This window comes from Phalacrocorax carbo, chromosome 8 (genome assembly GCF_963921805.1).
Source record: "Phalacrocorax carbo chromosome 8, bPhaCar2.1, whole genome shotgun sequence".
NCBI lineage: Eukaryota > Metazoa > Chordata > Aves > Suliformes > Phalacrocoracidae > Phalacrocorax > Phalacrocorax carbo.
Genome location: NC_087520.1, coordinates 41,876,415 through 41,893,552, shown reverse-complemented (window position 1 = coordinate 41,893,552; position 17,138 = coordinate 41,876,415). Strand labels below are relative to the sequence as shown.

General features: G+C 41.2%; 1 protein-coding gene across 2 annotated transcripts in view; it reads right to left on the bottom strand.

Annotated features, from left to right (window-relative positions):
- CDH13 (cadherin 13) overlaps positions 1 to 17,138 on the bottom strand; it is a 514,885-nt gene that overhangs the window by 30,567 nt on the left and 467,180 nt on the right. For both annotated transcript variants that reach the window (XM_064459660.1, XM_064459659.1), the window contains exon 11: positions 742 to 884. In XM_064459660.1, coding sequence (XP_064315730.1) covers positions 742 to 884 — 143 coding nt within the window. The remainder of the gene's footprint in view (positions 1 to 741; positions 885 to 17,138) is intronic.

Genomic DNA, 17,138 nt, shown 5'->3' with positions numbered 1-17,138 from the left:
CCCTGCAAATGTTCCCTGAGTCATGTGGTTACAAAAATGTAGAATTACCCTCCTAAAAAGAATATTTTGCAATTCATCACCAGGCCTAGGCCAGCTGCAGCTGTGAAAAAGCGTTAGCATATTAGCTGTTATATTACAGACAAATCTTTTATTTATTTTGTGCCTTTAGCTCTGGAGATTTGGAACATTCAGGATTTTCTCTTGCTTTCTCTATTCCTCCAAAGGCACTCACTGGATTTTCACTAGACAGTTTAATTTTGATTATATCTGACAGAAGGAACTTTAATCCACACAACTTGTAAAAAATATTGCATTTTAACAAGGGTTTTTACTTATGTTTTTAATGTCATTGTATTGAATAGAACAGGCCAGCATACCAAGGATGAGTTGTTACTGGTATTTAGGTGCCTTAGCCTTACTAAACTAACTGCTCAAATATTATGAAGAAATTAACTCTGATAGAGATGATTTATTACTTTCTAAGAATGTTCATAGTCTATTTGCACCTAGCGTTAAGATCTCAGTGTAGGAATAAATGTGCGAGATGTAACCTTAAAACAAAGCTGTTCTAAGTTTCAACTTTTAATTCCTCTGTTTTCTGTTTGTCACAATGATCTCTAGCACCTTTAGGTGGCCACCTAGCAAAGCGCTGAAGCGTATGCTTAACTTTACACATGCACCTTTCTGAACAGAAAATTTCCAGCAGGGAATTAATGACTGTGATACACGTTAGTTACTCACCACTGTCGATTGCCAGAAAGAGAGCCGTGTATATATTGTTCTGAACATGCGGAGACTCCCGATCCAGGATAGCGGTGGTGCCGATGGTACCGTTGGTAGGGTTAATTTCTAGCCATCCTGCTGGATCCTTGTAAACTGAATACCTAAATAAAAATACAGAAGTTGTTAACAAATTATATATCTAGACATAAAACAATTACATTGCAACAAAAGAATATGTCTTTCCACTTAGTGGCTTTCATGGGGTGGATCTCTTAATACTTAAAAAGTACAGTTTTAAGCTTGTGCCTTCCCTTTGCGATAGTTCATTATTGTTAGGCTTATCTGACACATGGACATAGAGAGGTTCGAGTCACTTTCTTTGGCTACCTATGTCCCAGTGCTTAGGACAGAAATCAATATTTAAAACATTATGCAGGACCTGTTTCCTACTGCTGTGTCATACGGCCAGAGTACCTGAACGCTTCCAACGGACCTCTGCATCACACTGGTGTTTGCAGACTTCGTGAATCCTCTCACAGTCCTCCTTCTTCCTGACACAAGACTCTGGCTGGACTAGGAGTTATATTTTTAAATTTTTTAAAGTTTTTTTTTCTTTTCTTATAATTAGTTATTTTGGGTGAGGCTAAAAATGCAATAAATTGAAGGGTACGGTAGCAAAGAGGGACTTAGACTATGGATTCGTCAGGTCGAACGGGAGCTGGTTGTATGCAGACCTGGTTTGCATACTTTTGTTCTGCAGTCTGTGATCTGTAGTTTTCTGCTTCTGATGATTTCAAACAGATGCTCAAAATCTTGGAACAATTCAACTACATACATGTCGTCTAAATCAGGATTTGAAAATGCTGGCTGTCAAGATCCCTCAATACAAAATTCACTGTTGAGCTTTCTTTGCATTAATCGGTGCAAATATTTAGACCTTGACACTGGAAATATTTAGAGAGATTGTGGAGTTTATGCGCTAAGAACTGCCCTACTTGACTGAAGTAATAAACATAAGAATGTTCATGATTAGGGCCTAATTCTATACTCAGTTAAATATATTAAGTAATATAACAACACAGAGCTGAATTGACTGGTACCAATTCCCTCTCCAATGAAATGTGTTAATATTTTAAACCAAAACTCCGATGATATAATCAATACTTAATATAATAACCTGTTTATCTTTTTTGTAGTGAATTGTTATAGGTCATAAACAGCCATACAATCTTCTATAGACATTTTAAATTATAAGTAATTGACAAAAACCTGTTATTCTTTAATGAGTATGTGCCTAGCCAGTGCCTCATAGTGGCATTCATCGGAAAGGTGTCCTATGTGATAACGCTGCCAAAAATAATTTATCTGTGCAACTATTTCCTGAGGGAATAATCAAAAACAACAGATTGTTAGGAGGGTAAAAAAACAAGTATGTAAAATGAATTAAAGTGGCAGTTGCTAGAAGACGAAAGAATAAATTGCAGACCAGCAAAGACAGACATGGTCTCACTGAATGCTTATTTCAGAGGCTTGCTTTGGTTTCTTTTGCCTCCTGGAAAGCAGAAAAATAAGTTGTGATTAGTTGCTAGATCCCTCTAGCAGACTGTGAAGGGGTGTCAGAGCTAACAATGAGGCTGCAATGTGCGGCTGTCCTGTCCGGCTGCCTCTGACCCCCCAGTCCTCGTTTCAGACCTCTCAGTCCTGTGTAAATGGCCAGTAGCATCATTTTTTATTTGTGCAGCAAATTTTACTGTGTCTGAGCAGTAGGTCGGATTGCTGGCTGAAGGTATAAGAAAAACAAAAGCAAACTACTCAGTGCATGGCTCAAGCTTAAACTCTGTCATTAATACAGCACTGGAAAAGACTCTTGACTGAACCGAAGAATGGCTTTTTTCCATCCCTCATCCTAGGAACTTCCCCTCCACCGTTTGAAATAATACTGTGGGAAGGTGTCATTAAGCAAAGATGATTTTTATTTTTCCCATGTAAGTTAGGAAAGATTAGAGCGGATTTGACTTATAATAGCCTTTGAATAATAAATTTTGGGCACGGACCCCACACTATTCAGCAGGAAGAAAACTTAATTGTTAAAAAGGAAAAAGTTTTGAGCAAATTGTTTTCCTCATGCATAAATCAGCAGTGCACACACAGGTACTCAGGCCTGAGAAATACAGGACAGAAACACAGCCATATTTTTCCCAGCCCTCAGATCAGGCAACCATTATAACCGGATTAGCTGGAGGCAGAGCAGGACTTGAATTTATGCCTTAGAAAGCACAGGGCTCCAGAATCCCTACGAATTTGCCACATGACCCACAGGTCCATTTAAATAAACTATTCTATAGCTTGACATTATACTTCGGAGACTGATGAAGTACTCTTATTTCAAAAGAATGAGAGTCCAAAGGAAAAATACTGAGTCTTGGCTTTGAAAAACAAAATTTCTTTTAGCAGAAAGCCTTCTCTTAATTCATCAGAGCAACACCTCTCTCACCAAAAAAAATCATCAGTTGCCTCAAAATTTCTTTGGTGTACCTGCAAGAGAAGTGACATTATCCCACAGAAGATGAACATGGCTAATTTCAGAGGTGCTAACAGACAGGCAACACTGTCCACCTGACTGCTGGTCTTCACCGAGACTTCGCTTTAGGCTTGAAAATGCAACCTCCTCAGGGCTGCTGAACCAGATGGAGTTTTTCATGGCACGTAGGAGCACAGTGGTGTTCAGGCAGCCAGTTTCAGGATCAAAAATTCAATATATACCACCATGAAAAATGCCACATTTTTATGAGCTATTACTATGTTCAAATAAATTAAAGGACAAATTTGGAAACCAGAAGCTTTTGGAATTTTTGAGAAAAAGAGACAAATACTGAAAACACTTGGCTTATTCATGCTCCCAAAAATTCACTCACAGTTTCACCACTGGCGTCCCCAGGAGCAGAAATTATCCCTTAGGGAATATGTGGAAAAGAATCAAAGGCAAACACCAGCGCTCAGTGAGGCATTCCATCAATCCAACATGGCCTTCCACTTAATAACCGTTTAAACATTAATCAATACCTGAGCTTTATCTCCCATAAAAATGAGTTACTAGAATAGTAACAATGCAGATCATAATTTCATTTCATTTCTTTCTTTCTTTCTTTATTGTTGTTTTTATAACTTTGCAACAAAGGTATGCACAAAAATATGAAACAAGGGCAGCCTAAACAATTCCTGGTCTATTGTAAAACTGCAAATTCTCAATTAACCCTGAAACAATTTAAGATTCAACACTTCTAAAGTAATGAGAATTTAAAATGGATTGTATTATGTTCCCAGATTGCTCTACAAAGCACTGTTGCCTGTGCAAATAAAAAAATGAATTGTATAACCTGTGATTTGGCACAGGATATTGTAAAAGTAGTACTTTCTCCTTCCCACCACATTTTTTACTTATTGTAAGAGTATATTGCAGTACAGTTGATTGTTCTCTGCTGATTTTTTTGAGGGCTCTGCTACCAAAAGGTTTAGAATAGACTCATTACGAAAAGCACTATAAAAAAATAGAAGTATAGAATATAAAGGTTCACCTACTACTTTAGACTTTAGTGGGATGTGCTGATTGCACAGCAATTTTGAAAATCAGACCTTATTTTAGGTGGTTAAACAGGAACTTACGTGCCTGTGTGTACCTACTCGGTTTGAAAGTCGTAAGCACGCTGATACATCTGGATGGATGTACTCAGAACTATGTTCTCTGGAGTGCCAATCACTGCTTATTCTGGCCTTAGTCTACATTGCACTAGTGAAATTTAGTGCTGCTTTGTGGGGTTTTTTAGTTTCTTTGCCAACATGCCAAGAGGTTACTGTTCCCAAGGGCTTATATGACAACAGGGCATGGGCAAGTGGGTGTAACCTATTTTGACTGCGACCTCCTTGCACTAGGTTCATGTTCTTGCACTATCTTTAAGCCAAGTAGTGCAAAGGAAGTGGAAGGAACAAATCCCTTAGACTGGAAATTGTCTGCTGCAAGGTTTAAGTATACACCTTAAATACGGACCTACAAACAGACGCAGGGAGGCTAAAGATGCCAAACAAGAGAACACAAATCCAAATATGCACTTGGCCTATTTGGTGCAGAACTAAAATAAAGTAGCAAATACATGGAAATAATTCAAACTGTATAAATGGCATCTTCCCCTTCCTGTAACGCAGGAAAATAATTCAGGGATCACCTCCTGGGGTTGCTAGCAGACGTGCATGGTGCCGGTGGCTGGCAGCTTGATTAGCACAGAAGACCATTACACAGAACAGCGGTGATGACATGGACACAGAAATCTAATCAGAGCCACAACCTTGCACTAGCCACAAAAAGAATTTCACACCCGACTCTGCAATAGCCCAGGGTGTCACAGGAGAGCAGCCAGGCGCCTAGGCAGAGTCGGATGCTGCTCTTGGCAAGGACTTCCAGAGCTTGGTAGCTGCCAGGCTTTTCCCATGTGGAGTCAAGGGGTCTTGGCTCTTATGCTTTAACAGAAAGAGAAGGAAGGCAAAAGGAATCAGTGCCAAATCCACACTGAATGACACATCTGTACCTGTTTGGTGTGCGGCATTGACAGGAGTTAAGGTGAGCAATCTAGATAGGCTTGTCAGGCTGGCTATTTTCAGCCTTGCACACCTGGAGACTGCTCAGGTCATGTTGTGCAGAGACTGCATGACCAGAAAGATGCAACAGAAAAGTGATGGTGCAGTGGCACTGCCCCATGAAATAGCTGTCTGATTCTGCAGTTAGGCTTTGCGTAACAGGGCGAGGGACTGTAGGCAGCAGGTTGGCACTGCGGTGGGCTAGTGAGCAAGGCTGGGCTGGCTGAACTAGGACTTGGAGAGTTGGGCTCTGAGTCTCGGCTCTGTCACCATGGAATTAGGGAAGCCCTTTAATTCATGCTATGCCCTCAACACAGCTTTAAAATGGTGAGGATGTATTTCTGCCTTGAAAAGCTGCTAAAAGGATAAAATCAGTAACTCATTGCAAAAGGACTGAGAACATACAGCAATGAGGGACAACAAAAGTACCGAGATACACAGAATAGAAAAGAATAATTTTAATAGCTTTCTAAAGAAGCAGAAAGATATTTACTGGCATTTTCAAATTGTTTAATTGCTCATCTTAATTTTTTTAACACTGTCTAAAATAGTTAAACTCAGATGAATAAAAATTCATATTCTCTGTGATACATACATATATGTGTCTATACTTACTGGTCTTGGGTGAAACTGAAAGTGTCAAAATATTGCCAGTAACCATTTTCATAGTGTTTCAAGCTGACTGGCATGAGTCAGTATCAGAAATGTAACAAAACTTATTCATACATTAGATTTCCAAATCATATTTGCTGCTTTTATGGAGCCTGGTCCCACTGACGTAAGTGAAAAAGTATCAGCTGAATAGACCCAGTATTTCACCTAAGAAGTATAGGTACACGTTTGTATTTTGAATGAAAAGGGTTCACATTATCCACATTTCTGAATCCATAGCAGTTCTCCTACAATTAGGTAACATATTGAAGTTACCACATCTGTCTTGCTCCTGCTGGGACTATACCATAATATGGCAGCCTCTGAAATTTTTCTATGAGCTCTTCATAAACTATTCAAGTCAAATGATCAGTAGGGAAGGTAACTTCATATTGCCTGTGCCTAAAAGCTCAGCATGAGGACTCCCTTTTAGCTCCGAATGAAAAAAATTCTCTAAATACAGACATTATGTAACCTTTAAAGCAAGCCAATATGAATTTCATCTCATTATATCAATTCCACCTGAAAAATCAAGAGCGGCTACCTCTGGAAAAAGATTCACGGGTATTTTGGAGAGACTGGTGTAGCAATTACAGCACAAATGTATGCGCCCGTGTAAACAATGGTGGTTCTAAGAGAAAGACAAAGCCGCTTCCCAAAAGATGCGTAACATTAAAAATCTGGATTACAACCGCATTGTTCTTCCTATGCTTTACGTACAGATGACATAATGTACAGCTTTAGAGATCAACCTGCTTCCCATCATGCTCCAACTTTTCCACTGTGCTATCATTACCTTTGGCCCACATTAATTACGGCAGCATATGGCACCAGAAAGAGTAAAAAGAAAACCTGATTGCAACGCAGCAATTCTCCAGCTGAAATATACTCTAGACTCATTAATGATGACACACTGCAATTTTTCTGCTATTTGACTCTATGATAACAAAGGTGTTCCAGCTCCCATACTGCTTCAGGTTATAAGCTTTGGGAGAGCAACGTACATTTCATATACGTATATTCACAGTCTTGCGCAGCAGGGTCTCTAATTGCGAAGCCATGCTGAATGAAAACAATAATAGTAATTCTCTAACATATATTACATCTAACATTCTCTAACTATATTAACATATGATTTTGCAGCAATATTCTTTGTGCAAATTCCAGGCTTGTTTTTTTGTTTTAAAATATTTGTGTCAGTTCAGCCTTTGGAAGAATGTATTTGGAGCAGTTGTGGGTTTTTGCTCTTCAGATATTGAAAAGCAGTGTTGATGAACAAAATGCATTCATTTCAAGGTAAAAGTGAATATACAGGTTTGTTTTCCATTTTATACCCAGATATAAACCTACTGCCTAAAATCTGCAGATGCAGCCCCTAAACACTGGGTTGTAGAGGTCAGTAACACAGGATCATGGTCCTTGTGTTTACTGTGACAAAGTGTGTCCTAACAATAGAAAGGGGGCATTATTAGGGATAACTGAATTCATCATATTAGCAGAAAATTCTTTCAATTAAATAGAGACTTCCAGTAAGACTGGTATTTACCTTATCACATTCGCTTAAAGTATACTACCAGTAAGCAGTTCTATGGAAAATCAGGTATTCAGACAGGTTTTTCATACCTCCTTTCAATACTGCTTCATAGAATCCCAGACTGGTGGGGGTTGGAAGGGCCCTCTGGAGCTCACCCCGTCCCACCCCCCGCCTGAGCAGGCACCCCCAGAGCAGGGGCACAGGGCCACGTCCAGGCGGGGGGTGAATGTCTCCAGGGAAGGGACCCCACAGCCTCTCTGGGCAGCCTGTGCCCCTGCTCTGGCACCCGCACAGGGAAGGGGTTTGGCCTCACGTTCAGGGGGAACTTCCCGTGTTCCAGCTTGTGCCCGTTGCCCCTTGGCCTGGCGTTGGGCACCGCTGAAAAGAGCCCGGCCCCATCCTCCTGACACCCACCCTTCAGGTATTTATAGGCATTGATGAGATCCCCCCTCAGCCTTCTCCTCTCCAGGCTGAACAAGCCCAGGTCTCTCAGCCTTTCCCCAGAAGAGAGATGCTCCTGTCCCCTGATCATCTCTGTAGCTCTCCACCAGACTCTCTCCAGCAGTTCCCTGTCTTTCTTGAAGTGGGGAGCCCAGAACTGGACGCAGCACTCCAGATGTGGCCTCACTAGGGAAGAGCAGATAGGGAGGAGAACCTCCCTCGCCCTGCTGGCCACACTGCTTTTCATGCACCCAAGGATACTGTTGGCCTTCTTGGCCCCAAGAGCACGGCGGTGGCTCAGGGTCACCTCGCTGCCCCCCAGCACTGCCAGGGTCTTCTCAGCAGAGCCACTTTCAAGCAGGTCACCCCCAACCTGTGCTGGTGCGGGGGGTTGTTCCTCCCCAGGGGCAGGACCCTGCACTTGCTTTTATTGAATTCCATGAGGTTCCCCTGGGCCCAGCTCTCCAGCCTGTCCAGGTCTCACTGGATGGCAGCACAGCCTTCTGGTGCATCAGCTGCTCCTCCCAGCCTGGGATCATCAGCGAACTTGCTGAAGGTACACTCTGTCCCTTTGTCCAGGATGGATGGATATGTTGAACAGGACTGAACCCAGGACAGACCCCTGGGGAACACCACTAGTTACAGGCCTCCAACCAGACCCTCCACCATTGATCACAACCCTCAGAGTTCTGCTGTTCAGCCAGTTCTCTGTCCACCTCACTGTCCAGTCATCTAACCCACACTTCCTAAGCTTGTCTGTGAAGATGTTATGGGAGACAGTGTCAAAAGCCTTGCTGAAATCAAGATAGACAACATCCACTGCTCTCCATCTACCCAGCCAGTCATGCTATCATAGAAGGCTATCAGGTTGGTCAAGCATGATCTCCCCTTGGTGAAACCATGTTGACTCCTTCTGATAACCTGCTTTTCCTCTACATGCCTGGGCATGATCTCCAGGGTGAACTGTTCCATCAGCTTTCCGGTGATGGAGGTGAGGCTGACTGGCCTATAGTTTCCTGGGTCCTCCTTCTTGCCCTTTTTGATGATGAGTGACATTGGCTACCTTCTTTCCAGTCCTCGGGCACCTCTCCTGTCCTCCATGACCTTTCAAAGAGGATGACTTCCTCATGTGCTTTCCCATTTGGATACCAAATACATTTTTCTTTCTTAATGAGCCTTGAAGAGCCTTACAATTCCTACTGAGATCCATATGACAGAATGTCTTCACATCCTTCTGTATGAGGTAAACTCAGAGGCTGGTAGCTTGCTGTTCAATTTGGAAACACCTGGATCCGAGCCTGCATGTGAGCATTACACTGTTTCACATCTCTTTCAATGTTCAGCGATGGTCTGTAGTCCGATGAAGTGCCAATGCCAGCCACTTACCTCCAGTGCAGTTGGCATTGGTGTGCCCTCACAATTTTGTGCCCTTTTTTTGCAACTCCTTTTAAATGTGTGCGTGCAGTCAGCGTGGCAGTGTTGTCAGAGCTATAAAATTACTATTTGGGGCACAAGATCATGACAATCTCAACATAACTCGGCTGTTGCTTAGAGTGTTCTGTCATGCCTTTTTTCATAACTTATTAGCAATTCAAATAACACTGCCTGAAATAACAAAAGCATGTCAACGGGCAAATGGCTGTGTGTTAGGAGAGAAGGGCAAAAACTGGTCGGTGCTGCTTTTCATACATACACAAGCTACGCTGCTGTTGGCAAGCGAATATGCAATGCTACCCTGGCACTTGCCAAATCCCCTGCTCCACATTGCTTTCAACACACTGCTCTGTACCTGAGCGTGTGGGCCTTCTGCTTCCTGTGGGGATGCCTCAGGCAATTTCACTCTATTTATAGACGTATTGACTGCTCAATGTGCTGTTCGCAATAGGTCTATGGCCTGCACACAGAAGACTTCACTACTAGGCAATTTAGGTGTTCGTGTGATGTTTGAGGATCCAGGCTGACAGTTTGGCAGTTTTGGGGAACTGGTAATGTTAAGTATTCATAACAGGGCTAATGAAGATCTGTGTGGAATAATGCCAATGGGTTTGTCATCCAACGTATAGGACACCCATAAGAAGATGAAACAGCCCGAGTAGCCCTCCCAAGTCAGCCAGCTGAACTGGTTCTTTAGTTGTCGTGCTTTACTTTTCACCCCTGTAATATGAATCAACAGAAGAAAAATCCTGCATTAAGCTCAGCGCTGTCAATGACAGCCTGTTACTAGTACTAGCTAATTTAAAGCTAGCCCGGACACCAGTCCACTGTGCTGCAGATACAACCTAAAAAAAGCATTTCCATTGCAGGTAAGGACTAAAAAGCAAAGGGAGGATTTCATACCACAGGGAAAACAGAAGCATAAGTGCTTCATCACAGAATGTTACTGAGACAAAATGTAAGCATTTATTAATCTCAAAAGCTACAGGCCAAGTTATACAGGTTATAAGAGAAATGATAAAGGCAACAGTACTGAGAGCCCATTAAAGTGTTTTTTCAGACCTTCTCTGGTCAGTTGTATGAATGTGCATGTTGATTACTGATCCTTGAGGCTTTCAGAAACTGTCTTCTTTACGCCTAACTTTGTGATTCCACAAAATGATCACTGACAGTTTTTAAGACCTGTTTTGAATCTTAAACCTAACTGCATCTGGCCAAAACCCTGACACACACACGTCCCTTGTAAACACGCTCTATTAACGCAGAGTTAAGAAGCCTCCAACAATCTTCAAAAGGTACTATTGAGACCTCAGAAAGGCAATCTCTACTGTCACCTGTTTGTCCTTTCCATTCCCCGTATTTGACTCATACACTACAAGTTGGCAAACTAGGCGTAGTTAGCCATCTTTTCCTATTAAACACATTATCATACAAAGTGCATGGTTTTGAATTTGGATTGAAATGCTGTTACGGGAAGTGTGGCTATATGCTAAATGTGCAGTAGGCTGTAAAAAATCTCCTGCAGTGCCCTCCTGCAGAGATTTGGACATGCTCAAATTACTTTGGCTAGCTTCTTCAAAATAGAAAAATTTAAAATATACAAAGCAAATGTAACTGAAATACACTATTATTAATCAGAATAAACATATCATTAACAAAATCTAAACCCTGCAATAAATCACATTTCCTGGCGACATTGTTGAGAAAGGTATTGGGTCAGATGCATTTTTAAACTTACTGAAGATAGAGGATTTATGCAACAGCCATTTTTCAGCTTCATGGAACAGATTTATGGGCTTGCAGACTGTATTTTCACAGGCTGGAAATGTCAACTTAAAATACAATTTAAAAAAATAAATTAAAATCCCCATCAATGTTCTGCCACAAGTCACTCTGTGCATTTTTGGTCACTGAAAATTCATGTTTCTCTTTGATAAACTGGACATATTCCAGGGTGAATCCATTAGCTACGCACTAGTGCATAGCTTAGCTCTGCAGGTCAGGCATGACAATCTCTGTAGTAACTCGCTGCAGCAGTTTTTTCCTGGGTGATCCTGAAGTGTTTTTCAAGTTTCTAGGAGTTTACGTGCAAACATAAGCACACACATACTTTATTCTAACCCTTTCTGAATAGGCATCGTACTTCTCTGGCTTCAGTGCCAATCTGGCACATGAAAAAAGGTAATAATCCCCTCCCAAGTGCATGTATATCAGCTAGGATGTACAGTGGACAGGATATATACACTACTAAATTCAGTGGTGCTGCACGAGACTGATATATGTTGCTTTTTAAGGCTTAAGGTTTATACACGTTCATGGTTTGGTCAGACATTTGTTGTGAATATCAGTTTTCCATTGATTCAGTCTCAAGAAAAACTCATTTCAGCTTGTTCTGAAGAAATGTGTATTTCACAGAGAACCAGAGGAGGAATGCTGTGGGACCACAGGGCTGAGCATACAGCTGAAGAAGCTCAGCAATTTTTACTAAAACTCCTCTGCAATGCATTAACACAGAATATTCTCAAAAACGTGCTTCCATTTGAGCCTTCTTTCAGTCAGCCTTTCAGTTTATGAGTATTTATAGATATTTACGGCAAGAATGTTTTGGAGGACAACTTATCTCTGCTACGGCCTTTCCTGGCTGGTATCAGTTTATGTCAGAAAGTCACAGGAAAGTCTGCTGAAAATGTAAAAGAGATTTTTCAGAAATATTTCAGCTATTTTTTTTATTTTTAGGATTAAAAGTGTACATCTGTTTTTGATACAACATATCTAAAAAGGCAGACAAAACAATAAAATGGAAACGCCAGAAACTACTTGGTCTGTACCAATATGCTGTTATACCTAGAAAGACTGTAAGAATCTATTTCCAGGTTAAAAAAGTAAAATTTCAATTGAAAATTATAATTTAAAAAAATAAACTAGCAATATTAAACATTAAATCTCCCTTCCCACAAAGTATATTTTCTAAAAGCAACATATCTTAGCAGGAATGATTTTGCTTAAAAACAAAACAAGCTAAAAGGACAAAAAACTTGCTTACTTCAGTCTTTTTTGCAGTTAAGTGGGCTGCAATATAAATATTGTTTTATACGGGTGGGAGGAGATTATAATGCTGAGATACCTCTATTTGTAGAATTTTCTCTTGGCGTCGATTGGAGCCAAGCGCAGACCCAGCAGACAGAATTAAGTAGCATAACTCTCACAGAAATGTTTTTTTGTCTCATTCAAGTGAAAATGAAGTATTGCCAATACAGGCAAATTGGAGCATATGGGACAGCATAAAAGGTCAAACGGGAGAGCTTCAGCTGCTCATCCTTCCTGCTAATGACAGATCGATACACACCCAGCATTGCCTCCTGCTACTCACTGAATCGGAGGGAGCACAGTGGAAGTTAGAGTCAGCGTTAGAGAAAGAAATGTTGGTGCAATTCTGCATCAGGCTCCAAAGGCAATGAGCTCCTTTGCTCAGACACTAGTGACCAAGCGTTTTTCAGGCTGGGGCTCTCACCTCATAGATTTTACCACTGGAAGTGGTTCCTGTGCCCAGAGGGAACAGTTTGCAGGGCTGCAGCCACATTATAGACAGTATTTGCTTCTGTTTCCACCTGCAGGGCACTTTTTAAATTATGCACCCCTCCTCGCCCTCTGAGCAAAAAGATTTGTCATTTCAGCTTTATTTTGCCTGTCGCATCAATGACTTAGCAGGTTGGCTTTCATCGCAAATCTCTATCTACAATGATATGATCAAAACAGAATGAAAAATGAGATGAAATTCAGTTTCTAGTCCCCTGCCATTGAGAAATACCAGATGAGAAAATGGTTGACTAATTACTTATTTGTGTGGAGAAACAATTGGAGTAAAACCCTTGGTAAACATGAAGAAAGTAACAGGAGAGTCACTGCAAATAGAATAATAAAAAAATACTCAGCACAAAACCTACGGCAATTAATCAAATGAAAATACTAAAATTGTAATAATGAGGCAATTAAATAAAATGTTATGAAAGGAATATTTTTTGTTATTGTACAGTCTTTCAAACATTTCTTTATACCAAGACCTAATTTTAATGTTTTTCTTCCTTCAGGGCAAAAAAAATGCTAGAAGCTGAGGTGTAACGAAAAAAATATAAATCCACAAACTCATTTATGTATTTTTTAATCAGAAGTGATTAGGGCTATGGTTAAATGAACCCAGAGGCTATAACTATCTGAATTATTCCTAAAGCGAGGGAATAATACACCATATCTGGGACTAACACACTAGCATAATCAGGTTGTTACTGTTAGAATAATTGTCGACACATACAAATCAGTAAAAGTTTTTTCATTGCAGCAATTGTGCCTCAAAAGCTAATCAATGTGAGATGAGCTGGAGGTTCTTTTAGAAACTACCTAGAGAAGGTTTTGGCAGTAGGACTCTATCAAGTTTCTGCACATGCCAGTTCTTTGCAACTGTGCTTCCAGCAAAAGCGGCGTCTCCCACTGCAAAACCGTTTGCTGCTTTCTCTTTCAAACTCGGGGCCTGGTAGCTCTTGAAAAGATAGGAAATTTTTTATAACAGCCCAGCAGATTCACTACTAAAATGTCACTGTTGAACACAGCCATGAAATAGCATGTTTCTACAGGTTCATCCTGAGTTATTTTTTCCTAAAGTTGGGCAGAAAAGAGGTGAGAAGTGGCCCACTACTGCGAAGCATTTGTCTGGCCGGATCAGTACAGCTCTGCAGGCCCTACTGCCAGGAACTGGCTTGTGCCAGCAAGGGATTACTTCTGCCAACTGCCATAAATCCTCGGCTTTGCCCTGGGTAATGCTAAAGCCACAAATTAAACACCCTGGCCTGGAAGCACTCCCCCAAAAGGCAGGGCAGGGAGCCGCGAGTCTCAGCTCCAGCGCAGGTTTGCAACCTGAGCCTGCGTGATGCAAACGCATTCACAAGATCCAGTCCTGGCCCCTATTATATCTATTAACTCTGGGACTCGCCTCATCAGGAAGGGAGGGAATTAATGCTTCTACAAATTAATTTCCAAAGGGAAGGTGTAGCGAATTGGTAACATGCTGAATAATCATTTTAGCACAGTTTATGTCCCGTGCCAACCTGAGGCCTTCGCAATACTGATGCCTTTCAAAGCAGAGTGCAGCAGGCACTCCTTGCACACCACTTCATCTCTTTCTTTCACACTCACTTGCCTCTTTTGTTTCTCTCTTGTTACCTTTCTCTTACCAAAACTTTTCAAAGACTTACAGTCCAGGATAAATCTAGAAGACATTGGGACTAGGTTATCCGAGAGCTGGGGAATAACTCGTCACCCTGAAAATAATTGAAGGCTGGAACTGTCATAGGCCATTGTCCCTATTGCCAGAGGGGCAAGTAATCCCAAGGAGGACATTTTCTGGACTGGTTCCTGCAGATTTAGCAGAATTACTTCCTTTCATACTAAACACACAACTTTTCCCATTAATTGCAGATGTTCACTGGGAAGTGCAGGGTGTCCACAAATGACAGAAATGGAAGGAACGGTGTCTAAATCTAAACATCCGCATGCGGGATCTCTGGGATCACAGCTTCTGGCTGTCCTCAAGGCATTCACAATTATTTATAGCATGGCTTTCCTCTATCTTATCCCTTACAACATGTACAATTTCTACCTCTTCAGTGCTAGAGAACATGCTAGGAAAGAGTGCTGAAACTATGAATTTCATATGAATTGAAACTGAAAAGCTCCCTTGATTTATGTGGGGGAACCTACACTAGAATTTGAAAGAGGAAAAAATGTCTGGTATTTTTGTAATGCTCACTAGTAAAGAAAATAATTAGCAGAAAATTAAATCATGATCCCTAAAGTGGAAGATGATGCTTTTGTCAGTGTTTTTCTATTTTTAAAGACTGCAACTTTTACTAGGGAAAAATGTGCCCAGTATTTATGAACTATAGGCTTGGGGTTTATTTTAATTAATACCTGGAAAAAATAGGGAGGGGGGGAATAAAAAAGATGAACTACAACAGAAGTCAGGAAGTAGGTGCAATTCCAAATAAAGGAATCTTATGAATTGGTAACAGAGTTAAAGAGTCTGTAAACATTGCTGAATGGACAGTTACTTAAAAGATAATGAGACCTTGAAAATATAGTAGCTTGGTGAAATCTATTCTACCACAGAAACCTGGATCATAGCCACCAAAAGCGAAAATATTAACAAGAGAGACATTTTGTTATAAAATAAGTTCCAGGCTCGCAAACCTCAACCTTGAAATCACCGGACACCATTAGTTAAAGTTGTAGAAGAGATGCCACAAAGGAAATATCTGCTCAGTCTGTCAAGTCAAGGTCAGAAATGATAAAGTGAAAGGTTCTATGCAATGAAGAACAAAAGGCTGCGTCTCTGTCTTGGATAAAGTGGGAAATACTCACCCCTTCAACAGGAGTGTGAAGTATTGGCTACGAATAACACGTAGCTACAGTAAAGGACAGACCCAGTGATTCCCAGAGAAGATATCACATCAATCACGCGGCAATCTTCTTATTCCTAAGTAACTCCGTGAAACAAAAATTTCATTATAAAGGCCAAATACCTCAAACAAAGTTACTTGAGACCTGAATCCTAATTCCATGAGATTTTTTTTCAAGAAAAAAAAAGCAATTAGGGCTCCCCTGGCTATATCAGGTATTTCAGTGAAAAAATTTACATGGAAGTATATTTACTGTGATGAACCAGCATAAATATTTTCACTAGCTTTTTCTTAGCTTAGCAACAAAAGACAAAGAAAAAAGAGACCAGCATAAGAAAGGACAAAATTTAACACACAATAAATTGACCGTGCAATAAGTAGCAATTCAGAAAGAAAATCTGTGAAGAAGCTGATACTGCCAGAAAAGTAATTGAAGTAGTTTCCTGTGCTGACAGAGCTGGGGCATTCCCGAGTTGGCTGAACTTGCACAGGACTTATTTCTAAGATTCAGCTATTTCTAAGGCGAGTGCCGTAACACAAGAGATGATAGGAGAGCAATAATGTTCTGCTGACTTAGAAAAGCCTCTGAGTTTCTTGGCAGGTTGTAGTTAGGGGCCTGGCAGGACAAACAGCCCCATTCCTGCCCGTTGCCTCTCCTTGCCCCATCAAGCACAGAACACTGTCCCCCCAGCTCTGTTTAAACTGCACATACGTGACAGCTAGCATAAAAAATGCAGCTGGTACAAGTTTCCCTCTCCAGAAACTCATTTTGGTGAGATATTGGTTGCTAATCCTATGATTACAAGAGTGAGTTTTCACATATTTGACAGGCATAATCTTGAGCGGCAAAGATCCACATTGGACTCCAAACTCCACTGAAGTAAAAGGAAAACACTGATCCTGGGAGTTGAGCTGAACCTGATCCAGGCAAAAACCTGGCTTGAATCTTGTATTTTCTCACATTAGAGCCTGCCTGAGCCATTATCTGTAGTTTTTCCTGAACGTGGAGCTGATCCCCAGAAGTATATTTCACGTTACCAGTTCACAATAACAACTGAATTAATAACTAACATCTCTTTGAGAGGATTTGTTCAACAGGGAGAGCTGTGCGAACCTGCAGCGGTCTGCAGCATCACCCCTCAGCCTCTCCTGCCATCCTGCAGAGCCACGCGCTGCCTTTGCTGCTGCAGCCTGCAGGCCCCCGTCAGCCCGCCAGTCCCCGGGCATGCCCCGTTACACAAACCCAAGCACACGTATTTACACATTTCCCAAGGAGT